Here is a 13,809-nt window from a genome sequence, read left to right as displayed (position 1 = left end):
ATTTTTTCTTTTTTTTTTGAGATGTTGTCTCACTCTTGTCACCCAGGCTGGAGTGCAGTGGTGTCACGTCAGCTTTCTGCAACCTCTGTCTCCTGGCAAAACCCTAGATTTCATACCAAATCTGATCTATAAAAAATCATGGGCATAAGGCCAGTTGCAGTGGCTCAGAGCAACTGTAATCCCAGAACGTTAGGAGGCCAAGGCAGGAGGACTGCCTGAGGCCAAGAGTAGCCTGGAAAACACAGCAAGATCTCATCTCTACTGGAAAAAAATAAATAAATAAATAAAAAACCCATGGGTATACGTTATAATTGTATTTCTGCTAATGAATTTAGAAATACATCTAGAATTAGAATTATATCTTAGAAGACATATCAAGAATCTTAAGTGCAAAAGGCCGTAAATCACACACAGCTACTATCATACAGTTTCAATAACAAAGTTTCTGTGGCAGAGATTTTTAATAACTTTAATAACTTTTACCTGCGCACTAAACTTTATCAGCACCATATATTGGTTGGGAGTAGAGTCTCTGATGATTTTCATTTGTTCAATTACTTCGTTAAATGGGGCGACAAACTTCATAAGATCATGACTGGTCATTGCAGCAGGGACTGTGAGAATACACAGCATGGCACTGCGCCGCACATCTTCTTTTAAGGAGGTCATCTTACTAACAAAACAATAATTAGAGGGTCTTAAATAGATGAGGTATGGTTAAACAACAGTAGACAACTTTTATGTCCAAGAAAACAGGAAAAAATAAAATTTTAATATTTCATTAATGAATTGTTCTACATTATACCCCCCACTGGACTTTTTAATCTTCACTTCAATGTTTATTATGGTTATAAATCTGCATTAGGCAAATTTGCAGTGTTTTACTCTCATCTATGTTTGAATAATAATCTGTCACTGGTGGCTAGGCGCAGTGGCTCATGCTTGTAATCCCAGCCCTTTGGGAGGCTGAGGCAGGCAGATCATGCGGTCAGGAGATCGAGACAATTTGGCTAACATGGTGAAACCCCATCTCTACTAAAAATACAAAAAAAATTAGCCAGGCCTGGTGGCGGGTGACTGTAGTCCCAGCTACTTGGGAGGCTGAGGCAGAAGAATGGCGTGAACCCGGGAGATGGAGCTTGCAGTGAGCCAGATTGTGCCACTGCACTCCAGCGTGGGCGACAGAGCAAGACTTCGTCTCAAAAAAAAAAAAAAAAACTGTCACTGATTAACTTAAAAGCACAACTCTGGCTATGGACCTCTCTTAAAGGGCCTAGAAAAAGAGCTCTAAATATGAGAGAGAATTCTCTCTCTTTCTCTTTTTTTTTCAGATGGAGTCTTGCTCTTGTTGCCCACACTGGAGAGAAATGGCACAGTCTCGGCTCACTGCAACCTCTGCCTCCTGAGTTCAAGCAATTCTCCTGCCTCAGCCTCCCAAGTAGCTGGGATTACAGACGTGTGCCACCACGCCCAGCAAGAGAGAATTCTAAACTATGAGGATGTAACTGAGGATTACAAGAAGTGTTACTAAGTTGGGAAAGCTGGAATAGAGGGGAAAGAAAATCCTCCCACAATGCAATTTGTGTTTTTTGAAATGCTGCAAAACTCACTTGACAGTTGTGATCCAGAATGGCTACCTGGGCCGGGCGCAGTGGCTCACACCTGTAATCCCAGCACTTTGGGAGGCTGAGGTGGGCTGATCACTTGAGGTCAGGAGTTCGAGACCAACCTGGCCAACATGATGAAACCCCGTCTCTACCAAAAATAAAAAAATAAAAAAAAATTAACTGGGTGTGGTGGTGTGCACCTGTGGTCCCAGCTACTCTGAGGTGGGAGAATTGCTTGAATTCAAGAGAGGAGGTTGCAGTGAGCCTGGATTGCACCACTGCACTCCAGCCTGAGTGATGGAGTGAGACTCTGTCTCAAAACAAAACAAAACGGCCACCTGAATAGTCACTGTTTTCCCAGTAGGGATCCGGCAAATGAGTTAGCACAAGAACGGCCTTAAGGTATCAGCTACCAATAACGCAAGGAGGTAGTGGCTGGGCTTGTGGATTATCTAGCCAAATGCTTCCTTTCCTTGGGGCTCCAGCAAGCTTTATTTGAACCACAGAAAATGGTAAAAAGAGGTAATAAAATTGAAATGAGTTAGCTGACTTCTTAGCAGCCTCTTCAGTAAAGATTTGGTGGTGACATGAGACTACAAAGATGCTGTGGATCATTTTCTTTGTCCTTTCAATTCCCCATCACCTTCCATGCCTATCTGCTAATAAAACATTTTCCTGGCAGGGCGTGGTGGCTCACGCCTGTAATCCCAGCACTTTGGGAGGCCGAGGCGGGCGGATCACCTGAGATCAGAGTTCAAGACCAGCCTGGCCAACATGGTGAAACCCCATCTCTACTAAAAATACAAAAAATTAGCTAGGTGTGGTGGCGGGCACCTGTAATCCCAGCTATTCGGGAGGCTGAGGCAGGAGAATCACTTGAACCCAGGAGGCAGATGATGCAGTGATCCGAGATCGCGCCATTGCACTCCAGCCTGGGGAATGAGAGCGAAACTCCGTTTCAAAACAGAAAAAAAGAGAACATTTTCCCCACATATTCCCTTAAGTGTATCTACAGGCATTTTTTTTTTTTTTTTTTTGTTTTTTTGAGACGGAGTCTCACTCTGTCAACAGCCAGGCGGCAGTCAGGGCCGGAGCTCAGCTCCACCGGCAAGGCTCCGCCCCTCCAGCGTTTACGCCCATTCTCCCTGCCTCAGCCTCGCCGAGAGGCGGGACTACAGGGCGCCCGCCACCCACGCCCGCTAGTTTTTTTTTTTTGCTAGTTTTAGGGAGACGGGTTTCAGCTGTTAGCCAAGATCGTCGCTCGACTCCTGACCCCTCGTGATGCCGCCCGTCCTCGCCTCCCAAAGTCGCCCTGGGGACTTACAGCGTTGAGCCCACGCGCGCGCGCCGGCCAGGCATTCTCGTGTTATAAGCGAAAAGCTTTGACCCCAATCCCACCAAGAGTCAATCAAATGTAAAACATCGAGACATTCTCTAACACAATACACAAAAGTATGATTTTGAATCTTTAAAATACTCCACTTTCCATGCGAGGGCAAGAGGGAACTGACGCTAAAGCAAAAAAACAAAAAAAAACAGAAGAAATTAGGAGCTAACCCCAAGAAAAAAGGGTTTTCTTACCCTTTGTCTTGATATAGGTGCATAAGTACCATGAACTATTTCAACTGGATGGAGGTTAACCAGCTGAAGAAGTGAAATCTGGTCTGGAAGCTGTTTGGATGGAGAATCTGGGGCAGTGTTGATGCATTCCTTACTGTGATCTTTACTTCTTTGTGCAGTGGGGGAGGCTTCTGAAGACTTCCTTTCTTCCACTGTAGTTTTCAGTTCATCTTTCACCAATTAAAAAATAGCAGATTATAAATGGATAGGACATATGCTGAAGGACTTGAACTAGATTAAAATTTCAAGTCAGAGGAATAAACTTTGATAATTATAATGTAATGCATTTAGAGCTATTACTTATAGAACAGCTGAGTTTATGAGAACATCATACTTGAAAGCTCTCTTTGCCCCACAAAAATCTCATTAACACCCTCAGAAACTTAAGGATGGCTATTACATTTGGCAATACCATAATGCAAGCAGGTATCTTCTATCATGAAATCCTAACTGGGACAAACATGCAGGACTACTAAGTTTGAAATCCAAACCTACCAGTTCTGAACACCTCCATGTTGGAGATGTAGTACTATCTACACATCCACTTCCACAGATGAAATGAGCTGGCTGGCCGGGTGCAGTGGCTCACGCCTGTAATCCCAGTACTTTGGGAGGCCAAGGCGGTCGGATCACAAGGTCAAGAGATTGAGACCATCCTAGCCCACATGGTGAAACCCTATCTCTTCTAAAAATACAAAAATTAGCTGGGTGTGGTAGCGTGCACCTGTAGTCCCAGCTACTTGGGAGGCTGAGAGAGGAAGGAGAATCGCTTGAAACCGGGAGGCGGAGGTTGCAGTAAGCCTCTCGCGCCACTGCACTCCCACCTGGCAACAAAGTGAGACTCCGTCTCAAAAAAAAAAAAAAAAAAAAGACAGAAATGAGCTAGCAGAGCAGGGGAAGGCACAACATGTTTATTTGGACACATTAATGATCTGCCACTGAACTAGGTGGTATGAAATTCTCCCCAATGGCCGGGTGTGGTGGCTCACACCGGTAATTCCAGCACTTTGGGAGGCCAAGGCAGGCAGATCACTTGAGACCAGGAGTACAAGACCAGCCTGGCTAACAGGGTGAAACCTTGTCTCTACTAAAAATACAAAAATTACCCAGGCGTGGTAGAGGGCATCTATAATCCCAGCTACTTGGGAGGCTGAGGCGGGAAGACTGCCTCAGCCCAGGTGGAGGTTGTAGTGAACCGACATTGTACCACTGCACTCTAGCCTGGGCAACAGAGACCCTGCCTCAAAAAAAGAAAAAAAAAAGGCCCCCCCGCACTGAACTGAACTGTCAATCCTGACTGTCAGGATTAATTTGGAAGAAATATTTGGAAACACTAAAATGTGGCTTAACAGTGTCATATAAAGCACACAGGCAGTGAAAGATAAAAGTATGCTAGATGTTGAAATCATAGGCTCATCAAACACCGTGTATAAAATAGGCAAGCAGGGTTCACATTACAAAAGAGAGTCCAGGGTTTTAAAAGCATACCTGGGTTGGACTTCATGGTCTCAATGATCACATCTGTCATTTCTCGACGGCCGAGATGCTGATGGATAATTGCTACTTTCTCTCCTGGTGACTTCCCTTCTAAACAAGCTACAGCTGAAGCTAGTGTCGTCCTTTTTATCTCCTCATCAGACATTTCCCCGGCTAAAGAATACATGTATGATTAATACAAGGTAATAAAACAAGCTCCTCTCTGTTCTCTATTCCTCCATCATTAGGGTTCTCTTTTCTTTCTCCTGCCTTTCGCCAAGATGATAAAAAGCCTTTGTAGTATTCATCTCACTTACCTCTGGGACCACTGCAGTACCCAGCAAACAGTCAATAAGCAGCCAGGACAATATACTCAGAAATGCAGGGCTGTTCTGAAATCATGCATTTTATTTTTTGAGACAAGAGTCGCACTCCGTCAACCAGGCTGGAGTGCAGTGGCGTGATCTTGGCTCACTATAACCTCCATCTCCCAGGTTCAAGTGATTCTCCTGCTCCAGCCTCCCGAGTAGCTGGGATTACAGGCACGCACCACCACGCCTGGCTAATTTTTGTACTTTCAGTAGAGATGGGGCTTCATGTTGGACAGGCTGATCTAGAACTCATGGCCTCAAGTGATCTGCCCGCCTTGACCTCCCAAAGTGCTGGAATAACAAGTGTGAGCTATTGCGCCTGGCCCGAAATCATGCACTTTAAAGCAAATTGCCAAAGGGGGAGCCTTAGAAAAGGTTCAACGGCGATCATGCCCAGAAGAGCTAACATTTTAGTAACACCTGATAAAATGAAATTGTGTTCAGCCCAAAATGAAGATACTAAGTCCATTAATAAACCAAATTTTAAAAACTTGTAGGGGTAGTCTTAAACATCCTGGCTTATGGTCATGCCATAAAGCAAACCATGAAAATCTGTGATTACTGTCTTAAATCAATGAAACACATGAAAAGGGAAACAGTATTTGGAGGCTTAACTGAAATATCCCGAATATATGTTCTGTCAGGGCAGGGACAAGGCCTGTTTTGCCCACCACTGTATTCCCAACACTTATACCACAGTGCGGAGCACATAGAGGAAGCTCTCTAAATATTTGATGAATAAATGACTACATGACTGACCCACGCCGATGTCTATATGCGGCTAAGAAGCCACTTTTAGCCTTTGGAAAGGTGCTCATAAACTATAAAATCATATTCAATCTTTAATTTGCAGCTCCAAAGGTCATATCCTCAGGAAGTTTCCAATGACACCATCCCTACCTGCCTCCATCCCTCTCTCCAAACCAAACACATCTTCTTGTAATAGTTTCCCAAACTGTTTCTCCTTTCTTTCACAGCACTTACCACAGTTGTAAATCTACACGTATTCTGCACTTATTCAAATAATCTGTTTCCTCCACGAAACTACTGGTGCCATTAAAGCAGAGACCCTGTCCGATTCAGCACACAATGAAAGCTCCAGCAAATATGAGCGTATTTTTTTTTTTTTTTTTTGAAATGGACTTTATCTCTTGTCGCCCAGGCTGGAGTGCAGTGTCACAATCTTGGGTCACTGCAACCTCCACCTCCCGGGTTCAAGCGATTCTCCTGCCTCAGCCTCTCCATGAGCTGGGATTACAGGCACCTGTCACCACGCCCAGCTAATTTTTGTATTTTTAGTACAGACAGGGTTTCACCATGTTGGCCAGGCTGGTCTCGAACTCCCAACCTCAGGCAATCCGCCCGCCTCAGCCTCCCAAAGTGCTAGGATTACAGGCGTGAGCCACGGCGCCCGACCAAGTATTTCTTGAATGAATGCTATTATTAGTTAATTATCTGAGGATCAAGGAACAGAGCCAGAGCTGCATTCCCCACTAAGGAGCTTCCTTACTTGTGTTACTGGTGTGAAAAGCTCAGACCCAAGTCCAGCTCACTGAGTGAGAATCCCAGTTTCACCCATCATTTCACCTTGGGCAAATGATTTAAATCACTAAGCTTCAGTTCCCCAATGTGTAAGAGGCACATGCCACACCCATCTGCCTCTCAGAGCTGTTGCAAAGATAATTAAAGAATACAATACACAAAAGGTGCTTAGTACAGTGTTGGGATATAGGGAGTGTCTAAATTTTAGTTATGACTATGGTTAGGGGGCACCCCAATGGATATCCTTCCAAAAGGGAACAATTTAATTAATTCAGGGACCGTCCAGCGTTGCTGGGGACCCAGTCCCTGCCTTTACGAAGCCCAGAGGGAAGCAAGTGAGACAAACACACTACTCGACTCTCTCGAGAGGGAGCCGCGCCAGGTATAAACGGAATCCTCAGACGGCACAGGGAAGGAGGTTCGGGGGCAGGGCTTCCCTGAGATAACATACGGGAAGGCCTCTCAAGGGTGGATGGGAAAGAGAGGGATCCGGATCACCTCTCCGTGTCTTCCTGAGGCAAGAGGCCTAGCCGCGGGCTTTTCCCGGGCCAGTACTTTGGGAGAGGGAGCCCTCCGGACCTAGACCTGGCTACAGGGAATGCGGCAAGGCCGCGGGACTCACCCGCGGCGCTGAAGCCGAAGCCGGCGGGGACGGGCGAGTGTTCCGCGAGCTCCAATCGGATGACAACCAGTGACACACTCATAGGGCAGGCGCTGGCCGGCGCGGGCCCCGGCGGGCTCAGGCGAGGCTGGAAGGCGAGCCGAGAGGCGGAGCGGCCCGGGGCCGGCAGCCCCGCCACCGCCTCAACGCCGTCGCCGCCGCCTCAGCAGCAGCAGCTCCTCTAACAGCCCTGGGAGCCACAACACCCTCCACTTCCGCCTCCCGGCCGCCGTCGCTGACCCGCGGTTTACGCATGCGCGCAGGACCGCGCACAGCGATTGGGCTATGCGGCATGGGGTCAGCCACTTCCCTTCCGTACGGGATCTCGAGGAGGTCGGAGCGCAAGGACGTCGTGGCGATTGCTAGCGCTGGGATCCCGCACTTAGCTGCGTGTTTTCGCACAGCCGCGAGTTAACCTCTGCCTACCCTAGAGGCCTGGTCCTAACCCACCTCGGCTGACGGCGCGGGATCCCTGGCTCCGCGAGGTCTCCAAATTGTCCGAGCTATCTGTTATGCAGAACTTTGCCCCTTTTGTTGTGTTTGACTTATCTCTCTAACCCTAGTATGGGTGGTTTTGTTTCTGTCCCACTTTACAGATAGGTACAACGAGGCTCAGAGAGGTGAAGTTGCTTCTAAGGGGCCTTAGAGAGTGGTGACTCGATCGCTATTCAGATGGCGATCTGGCCGAGCGCGGTGACTCATGCCTGTAATCCCAGCCCAGAGGCTGAGGCGGGCGAATCACCTCAGATCAGGAGTTCGAGACCAGCCTGGCCAACATGGTGAAACCTCTCTACTAAAAATACAAAAAATTAGCCGGGCGTGGTGGCGAGCGTCTGTAGTCCAAGCTATTTGAGAGGCTGAGACAGAAGAATCGCTTGAACCCGGGAGGCGGAGGTTGCAGTGAGCCGAGATTGTGCTACTGCACTCCCCCCTGGGCAACAAGAGCGAAACTCCGTCTCAAAAAAAAAAAAAAAAGAGAAAAGATGGCGATCTGCTGGTTAGGAGCGCAGTGCTGCAGTTAGACCTGGGTCCTCCTGCCCACTTTGACTCCTCCCCTCGCCTAACTCCTAACCACCTAAACTCTTGACTTTAGGTGATCTGTCCTCCTCGGTCTCCCAAAGTGCTGTCACTTCACAAATGTTTACTGAGAGTCTAGACACCCTTGGGATGCTTGAGAGACATTGGCGTATGAGATAAACACAGTTCCTGTCCGTACTGTGAGCTCGACCTACATCAGCAGTTGTGCAGTCTTGAACTAGTATAGTCATTGCATAAAGTTGGCATGATATATCCTCACGCAGTTGTGAGGATGAAATGGAATTATGTATATGGAGATAACATTAGCTTTTCTTAGGCTCAGCATTCTTTCCAGTATGTCAGACTGGCTTTTGTATGTAGATATTGACACAATCAATGCATATGGGACACGTACATGACAGGATGCTACTCTAGGTACGTTGTATAATACATATGTAAGTACATAGTACATTCTAGATGTGTGTGTATGTGGACTATATGTCTATAACATGACTACAAGATATATGTGTATGTAGATCTTGTGACCACATCCTATGAAATACGTTTCCACATGCCCTGTTTAAATCAGGGTTTCTCAACTCTGCAGTATTGACATTTTGGGTCCTGATTACTCTTGTTTTTGGCAAGGGGGCGAGGTGTCCTCAGCATTGTAGAGTGTTTAGAAACATCCCTGGCCTGACCCACTAGATGTCAGTAGCACCTCTCCCCAGATGGTGACAACCAATGATGTCTCTGGACTTTGCCAAATGTCTTCTTGGGGTTAAAAAACATAACCCCGTTGAAGAATCACAGGGTTATGTGAAAGTGCATAAACCATACACACATACTATATGCATAAAACCTATGGGACCTGTTGAACTTTTTTAGTATATTACTGTAGTAGATAACATTTCAACATGTGCCAGGTACTAATTTGAGTGTTTCATATACCTTGTCTCATGCAATGGTAACAACAACTTTATGAAACTGGTACTATGTCCCTATTCTACAGAGGCGTAACCTGAGACTCAGAGAAAGAGTAACTGGCTCAGGATTTCACAGGTAGTAGTGGCAGAGCTGGAATTGAAATCCAGGCAATCTGAATCCAGAACCAACACTCTGTATCTCTTTACTAAACAAACCTTTTTTTTTTTTTTTTTTTTTTGAGACAGAGTCTCACTCTGTTGCCTGGGCTGGAGTGCAGTGGTGCGATCTCGGCTCACTGCAAACCTTGGCTTCCTGGGTTCAAGCGATTTTCCTGCCTCAGTCTCCCGAGTAGCTGGGACTACAGGCGCGCAGCACCGCGCCCAGCTGATTTTTGTATGTTTTTTAGAGATGGAGTTTCACCATGTTGGTCAGGCTTATCTCAAACTCCTGACCTCGTGATCTGCCCACCTCGTACTCCTAAAGTGCTAGGATTACAGGTGTAAGCCACCGTGCCTGGCCCCAAGCATTTTCTTAATGTATGACAACACACACTGTGTGTGCATTTTAATGAGAGCATCATTTAGGTAGCAAGTCTGCATTATCATGCTAATCCCATTTTGAGTGTCAGGAAGAAGATAAATAAATCTTTTTTTTTTTGAGACAGTGTCGCTCTGTCGCCCAGGCTGGAGTGCAATGGCATGATCTTGGCTCGCTGCAACTTCCGCCTCCTAGGTTCAAGTGATTATCCTGCCTCAGCCTCCCGAGTAGTTGGGATTACAGGCACCTGCCACCATGCCCAGCTAAATTTTGTATTTTTAGTAGAGATGGGGTTTTGCCATGTTGGTCAGGCTGGTCTCGAACTCCTGACTTTAGGTGATCTGTCCTCCTCGGTCTCCCAAAGTGCTGGGATTACAGGCGTGAGCCACTGCGCCCAGCCTGACAAATCTTTATGGTAGATACCAGTAACAGAGAACTAGAACTGTTAGCCAGAGTTGGGCAGGTTGGGAATGTTGCAGCTCTTTGTGGCTGCCAAGGATTAAACCTGTACCCAGCTTTTCCCTATTTTCTGATATCTCCAGTTTATGCATCCTTCCATCTCATATGAAGCACCTGCTATGTGTCTAAAACCTGTACTAAGTCCCGAGGATGTGTACATATATATATACACACACACATACATATATATGTATGTATATACACTATATATATATGTGTGTGTATATATACTTATATGTATGTGTGTATATATATATACTGAGATGAATAAGATAGTCCTTGTCTTAAAAGGAGCTTATGAGTTCAGAAACACGTAGACGTGAAAACAGGCCGGGCACGGTGGCTCTTGCCTGTAATCCCAGCACTTTGGGAGGCTGAGACGGGAGGATCGCTTGAGGTCAGGGGTTCAAGACCAGCCTGGCCAACATGGTGAAATCCCAACTCTACTAAAAAAAAGTACAAAACCTTGTATTCCCATCACTTTGGGAGGCCGAGGCGGGCGAATCACGAGGTTAGCATATCGAGACCATCCTGGGTAACACAGTGAAACTCCATCTTTACTAAAAATAAAAAAATCAGCTGGGTGAGGTGGCGGGTGCCTATAGTCCCAGCTACTCAGGAGGCTGAGGCAGGAGAATGATATGAACCCGGGAGGTGGAGCTTGCAGTGAGCCGAGATCGCGCCACTGCACTCCAGCCTGGGAGACAGAGCTAGACTCTGTCTCAAAAAAAAAAAAAACCTAGCCGGGCATGGTGGTGCACGCCTGCAGTCCCAGCTACATGTGAGGCTGAGGGAGGAGAATTGCTTCAACCTGGGAAGCAGAGGCTTCAGTGAGCCAAGATTGCTCCACTGCCCTCCAGCCTGGTCATCAGAGCAAGACTCTGTCTCAAGAAAAAAAATGAAAGCAGTTACTGTGTAATGGGGTAAGTGCTCTGCCGAAGATTTTGGAGAAGAGGCAATGGGAGTGAAAAAAAAAGTCCCACACTCTACCTGGAAAAAGAAAAGAAAAGGCTCCCCAGAGGAGCTAAAACTGAGGTTATGATGTCAAAATGAATGGAAATTCATCTAACAGATAAAGCAGGGAAAGGCGTTCCAGTCAGTGAGCACAGCAGGTACCAAAGGCCTAGAGGTATGAGAAATGACAGCATTTCCTGCCTTGGGAAGTGGCTAGAGCAGAACAGTCTTCTGTAGTTGAAGGAATAAGCAGGCTGCTTGTGGGAACATTGCCCACATGTCGGTTAGTGGGACTATATGGAGGACAGTGTCCTCCGTAAGGATTAAAGTTGCCCCTTCAGGCCCCAAAGCATTTTCATCTCTACTAAGCCCTCACACAAAACGTATTGACACTTTTACAAGTGTGTAAGTAAATTTCTCCTATCATAAACATTGGCCTTGGCATAGGAACGTAAGTAAAACTGAAAATACAAATGAACCTTGACATTTTTAGTTTCAAATATTGCCCCCAAATTGAGCAAATTTCCACTTACTGTTGTTGCGTGGTGGTATCCTCAGCAGATGGTTGCAGGACCCCCTGCAGATACCAAAATCTGTGGATGCTCAAGTTCCTGATATTCAATGGTGTAGCATTTGTTTATAACCTATGCACACCCTCCTATATGCTTTAACCCATTTCCCATGTAGAAAAAAAAGTACTTGGCCAGGCGCAGTGGCTCACGCCTGTAATCCCAGCACTTTGGGAGGCCGAGGCAGGTGGATCACTTAAGGTCAGGAGTTCAAGACCAGCCTGGCCTACATGGTGAAAACCCCTCTCTACTAAAAATACAAAAAATTAGCTGGATGTGGTGGCAAGCGCCTGTAGTCTCAGCTACTCAGGAGGCTGAGGCAAGAGAACAGCTTGAACCCGGTAGGCGGTTGCAGTGAGCCGAGATCACGCCACTGCACTCTAGCCTGGGCGACAGAGTGAGACTCTGTCTCAAAAAATAAAAAAAGAAAGCAAAAAATGTGCAGCACGCTGCCAGCACAGTATTCTCAGGGCAAGCAGGATATGAGTTAAGTAATCCCTAGATTACTTATAATACTGGCCAGACATGATGGCTCATGCCTGTAATCCCAGCACTTAGGGAGGGTGAGGTGGGTGGATCACGAGGTCAGGAGATCGAGACCATTCTGGTCAACATGGTGAAATCCTGTCTCCACTAACAATAAAAAATTAGCCAGGCATGGTGGTGCACACCTGTAATCCTAGGTACTTGGGAGACTGAGGCAGGAGAGTCGATTGAACCTGGGAGGCGGAGTTTGCAGTAAGCCAAGATCACGCCACTGCACTATAGCCTGGTGACAGAGGGAGACTCCATATCAACAAATATATATATTTAATATATATTATATATATCAAATCATACTCATGTCAAAATACGTAAATATATACATACATATATATATATACCTAAAACAGTGTAAGTACTGTGTAAATAGTTGTTAGCCTGTATTTTTTGTTTGCATTTTTTGTTGTATTGTTACTTTATTGGGTTTTTTGTTTGTTTTTGAGATGGAGTCTCGCTCTATAACCCAAGCTGGAATGTGGAGTGCAGTGGTACGATCTTGGCTCACTGCAACCTCCACTTCCCGGGTTCAAGTGATTCTCGTGTCCCAGCCTCCCGAGTATCTGGGATTACAGGCGTGCACCACCACACCCAGCTAATTTTTTTGTGTGTGTTTTTAGTAGAGACGGGGTTTCACGATGTTGACCAGGTTGGTCTCGAACTCTCAACCTCAGGTGATCCACCTGCATTGGCATCCCAAAGTTCTGGGCATTACAGGCATCAGCCACTGCGCCCGTACTGTGTGTGTGTGTTTTGTTTTACTTCGAATATTTTCTATTGTAGTTGGCCAAATCTGCAGATGTGGAACTCGCAAATACAGAGGGCTCACTATACATGAGAAACACATTATATTCAGGATTTACCACTTAAGAGTCCTTTCTCTAGGTGCTTATAGAGGTTGAGTATCCCTTATCCCAAATATTTGGAACCAGAAGTAGTTCAGATTTTGGATTTTGGTATATCTGCATATGTATAATGAGATATTTTGGGGTTGGGACCCAAGTCTGAACATGAAATTCACTTATGTTTCATATGCATTGTATACACCTAGACTGAGGGTAATTTTATACAATATTTTAAATAATTTTGTGCATGAAACAAAGTTTGTATTAAGTACTTACGTGTGGAATTTTTCACTGTGGCATCGTGTGGGGGCTCAAAAAGTTTTGGATTTTGGATCACTTTGGGTTTTGGATATTTGGATTAGGGATGCTCAACCTGTACAGTTTTTTGAGTCCTGGCTGGGCACCATGGCTCATGCCTGTAATTCCAGCACTTTGGGAGGCCAAGGTAGGTGAATCACCTGAGGTCAGGAGTTTGATACCAACCTGACCAACATGGCGAAACCCCATCTCTACTAAAAATACAAAAATTAACCAGGTATGGTGGTGCCTGGTACCACCTGTAGTACCAGCTACTTGGGAGGCTGAGGCAGGAGAATCACTTGAACTCGGGAGGCAGAGGTAGCAGTGAGCCAAATTCATGCCACTACACTCCAGCCTGGGCAACAGAGTGAGACTCTCAAAAAA

At 46.0% G+C, this 13,809-nt stretch overlaps 2 protein-coding genes across 4 annotated transcripts in view; one reads left to right on the top strand and one right to left on the bottom strand.

The window, feature by feature from the left end:
* BRAP (BRCA1 associated protein) overlaps nucleotides 1–7,519 on the bottom strand; it is a 41,686-nt gene extending 34,167 nt beyond the window's left edge. Inside the window, exons 1-5 of the mRNA XM_017895874.1 lie at nucleotides 7,239–7,519; nucleotides 4,716–4,877; nucleotides 3,189–3,397; nucleotides 3,085–3,119; nucleotides 484–673 (exon numbers count right to left, since the gene is read on the bottom strand). Of these exons, the coding sequence (XP_017751363.1) occupies nucleotides 484–673; nucleotides 3,085–3,119; nucleotides 3,189–3,397; nucleotides 4,716–4,877; nucleotides 7,239–7,320 (678 nt within the window). The 5' untranslated portion in view covers nucleotides 7,321–7,519. The remainder of the gene's footprint in view (nucleotides 1–483; nucleotides 674–3,084; nucleotides 3,120–3,188; nucleotides 3,398–4,715; nucleotides 4,878–7,238) is intronic.
* Nucleotides 7,520–7,581: 62 nt separating this feature from the next.
* The window catches only part of ACAD10 (acyl-CoA dehydrogenase family member 10), a 70,394-nt gene continuing 64,166 nt past the window's right edge, over nucleotides 7,582–13,809 (top strand). For 2 of the 3 annotated variants that reach the window (XM_017847324.1, XM_017847334.1), the window contains exon 1: nucleotides 7,588–7,762. The gene's annotated coding sequence lies outside the window, so the exon portion shown is untranslated. Of the gene's footprint in view, nucleotides 7,763–13,809 lie in introns of all 3 variants that reach the window. The other variant, XM_017847315.1, reaches the window with a different exon arrangement.

This window comes from Rhinopithecus bieti, unplaced genomic scaffold (genome assembly GCF_001698545.2).
Source record: "Rhinopithecus bieti isolate Rb0 unplaced genomic scaffold, ASM169854v2 scaffold_947, whole genome shotgun sequence".
Taxonomy (NCBI): Eukaryota; Metazoa; Chordata; class Mammalia; order Primates; family Cercopithecidae; genus Rhinopithecus; species Rhinopithecus bieti.
The sequence above is the reverse complement of the archived record's forward strand: the minus strand, read 5'-3'. Positions and strand labels throughout refer to the sequence as shown.